The sequence below is a fragment of the Salvia splendens genome, chromosome 6, assembly GCF_004379255.2.
Source record: "Salvia splendens isolate huo1 chromosome 6, SspV2, whole genome shotgun sequence".
Classification (NCBI taxonomy): Eukaryota; Viridiplantae; Streptophyta; class Magnoliopsida; order Lamiales; family Lamiaceae; genus Salvia; species Salvia splendens.
The window spans coordinates 8,396,654-8,399,826 of NC_056037.1; the positions used below are offsets into that span (position 1 = coordinate 8,396,654).

Genomic DNA, 3,173 nt, shown 5'->3' on the forward strand with positions numbered 1-3,173 from the left:
AAATGGTAACAAATACCCAACCATTCAAGTTTAACCACATTCCATTTGCTATGAATTACGAATGCAAAGTCCTCTACTTGTGCGGTTCCGCGGAAGAGGCTCAAGCACGGGTGACATCGGGGATGGGGATGGTGCTCGGAGGAGTAGTGATCATGCTAACATTGATTTGGGGCCTTACCATCGTTATGGGAAGCTCCGACCCCCCCGAGGAACAACAAACTGCCCAAGGTGCTAAAAACTTGTCTCTTTCTTACACCACATATTGTACGTTGAAACAATATCACTGATTATTCGTGTGTTAACCTAGTAGTAATATGGTTACTGGTCGAGTCCACAGTGACACCGTCTTTTAATTTATGTTCATTTATCAATAATAAAAAAACATATCCCTGAACCTCCTCTTGCAGGCTATAACGTCGTTACAGATGTCCAAACCAGTTGGACGGCGAGGCTGGTCTTGGTAGCATCACTGCCATATCTCATCCTTGAGCTTCAAAATGTTTTCACCTCCTCCTCGGGGAAAAAACTCATCATTCTTATCGCTCTCCTAGTCACGATTGCTTTGCTCGTTGCTTACATCTTGTTTCAGGTATGAATAACATCTCCACCTCTTCAACCCATATTTATATATGTCTCTTTTACAAACTTCATAGTAGTAATTTTTTTGTGCAGTCGTTCCAGCCGTGGATACAGAACAGATGTTTCGAGTTTATGATAGAAAAACACGCAAAGGATAAGCTACTCAAACTTTTAACAACAAATGGCAGGCCTAATATTGGGAAGATACAAAAGTCAGTTGTATAAAATTTCATCTTCTATAGATTGCTCACCATTGTTTATTAATAAGTCCTCATAAATTAATGCTAAACAGGTTGTTCAACAAAATGGACAAGGACAACACTTCATCTGTAACACCTGCAGAAATCAGAGTGCTGGTCTTAGGAGTTAAGATGGAGGATGATGACATTAGCACAAACCGAGTTTTGGATGAAATCACAACATATTTTGACACCTCTGGTGATGGAAGTATCGGTCAGGAAGAGTTCGTAGTAGGCATGACCACCTTGGCTCTAACCCTTTTAGATCTGACACCAGCACAATTGACGACAACAGGAAACAACATATCCCAGGTAAATCAGAAATGGATGGCCATTATTAATCATTGGATTTTAATATGTGGCATTACATAAGTACTAGTAGTATTAAATTAGAAGGATAAATATGTGCAGAATCCGGAGCAAGAGGCATTGTTAAGTAGAATCACGAGCAGCAGCCAAGCTAAGAGCACTTCTTGGTTGATCTACTTGAAAGCAACTTTATCGTTGGCACTCGGATTTGGTATTGCGTTGTCCCTTTCACAGCCATTGATGACATCAATCATGGCGTTTGCTAAAGCAACAAACGTCTCATCTTTCTGGGTCTCGTATGTGGTTCTACCTCTCGCTTTGCACTATAACAATATCCTCCAAACAATTAAGTTGGCCTCACAAAAGTCAGAGAAGACCAACTCCTTGCTGCTGTCTTCGGTATATTTTTTTATCACTCAATATACTTATGCATTGGTCGTTAGACAATTGAGATATATCTTATATTCCAACAGCTATATGGTGGAGTGTTCATGGGCAATGCTATCAGTCTGCTTCCGTTCCTTGTGCCAGTATACTTTCGGGACTTGACATCAGAGGTCTCATTGGAGCTTCATTTAGTTCTGTTGATATGCCTTGGAATGGGTGGATTCGCTAGCTTCAACACAACATTCCCACGCTGGACGGGATATGTAGCAATAGCTCTATACCCTATTTCTCTAGGGACGGTCTACGTTCTTACCTCTCTTATTTGATCAAACCCTCCAAAAACTGCACAAATCCCTTTGTTGTGTGTTTTCAGGAAAACAATAAGCAATCATCTCTGTAACTTTTCATTATTTGTTTTTGTTAAATTAAATATGCACTAGCTAGCATTGATCTCTATGCAGCATTCATATATGTAAGCCTCGAATCCAGTGAAATACAAGCATCTAATTTCACACAGTTCTTCAATACATGATACTATTCGTTACTCCATTTCAGTGTTCTTCAATGAAATACCCTTGAACCCTAGTGTGAAAGGGTTCAAGAAAAACTGCTGATTTTTGCAATCAATATTTTGACTGTGACTTTCTTGAATGATTCTGTGGATCCATTGTGGCCCATTTCGATGAGGCCCAATATTCAAGCCCATACAATCAATATTCAACTCGTAATTATATATTGATAGAAATTTAGTTACCTTTAATCATTCATTTGTCTTTTATCAATTGACTGCTCCGAAACCGGCTGATATGACGAACCAAATCGTTTTCAATTTACAAGGTTTGCTTAGATTTTTTAGTTTGTATTCATATTTGACAAATAGCTACACACCACTTCAAGCTTTTTTGGTAAAATCTTTTACCAAAACATGATTGAAATTGTATAATGACTTTATAGGTTTTATGTCCTTTTCTGTTGTCTTGCCACTATTTTCTATTTTTCCTTCTATCTTAAGCGTTTACAGACCATAATTGTTCGATTTTTTGAGTTGTTGTACACGCATACTGTGTAATTCTTTTTTTTGAAGTTGTAGACAAACTTGTGCATCTAAGCAACACACCGATTTCAGTTTGTAAGTTGCAAGTTTTTGGGATTAAGCTACATTATTTCCATTTTTTAAGACTACAAAAAAAAGTGACTCGGACTACAATCTATTAATTTAAATAATATCCCAATTAAGCTAAACAAGCTTAATATCGGAATAATGTATTGTGTCGTGGACCCTTGAACTAAATAACCTTTTTAGTATAAAAGCAAAACAGATAAATACATATTCTTGGTATAATAGCCTATATCATACTGAATGGCGGATCCAGGAATTAAAAATGGTGGGGTCGGACAAGAAAATTAATATAAGGAGTAATATTTAAATATATAAAATAGTAATAAAAATACATTGCAAACGAAATATCTCTATTTTATATTAAACGCGATAATTGACTTCTACGAGTATTCATGTTTTGAAGCTAACTTAAAGTTATTTCATTGGAAATAGCTATGAATATATCTTTTAGTCGTTGTTCGTGTTCAACATTAGTACTAGAAGAACAGATGAAAGCGCCAAATCTTTATAAAAGAAATGTATCCATTAATCTAAATGAA

General features: G+C 36.7%; 1 protein-coding gene across 1 annotated transcript; it reads left to right on the forward strand.

Moving 5' to 3' along the window:
• Window positions 1–94: 94 nt before the first annotated feature.
• Window positions 95–2,006, forward strand: LOC121808166 (sodium/calcium exchanger NCL2-like). The gene is made up of 6 exons (XM_042208543.1): window positions 95–228; window positions 408–589; window positions 673–791; window positions 872–1,130; window positions 1,230–1,526; window positions 1,601–2,006. The coding sequence occupies exons 1-6, from the start codon at window positions 123–125 to the stop codon at window positions 1,838–1,840; spliced, it is 1,203 nt and encodes a 400-aa protein (XP_042064477.1). The 5' UTR covers window positions 95–122; the 3' UTR covers window positions 1,841–2,006.
• Window positions 2,007–3,173: the final 1,167 nt, after the last annotated feature.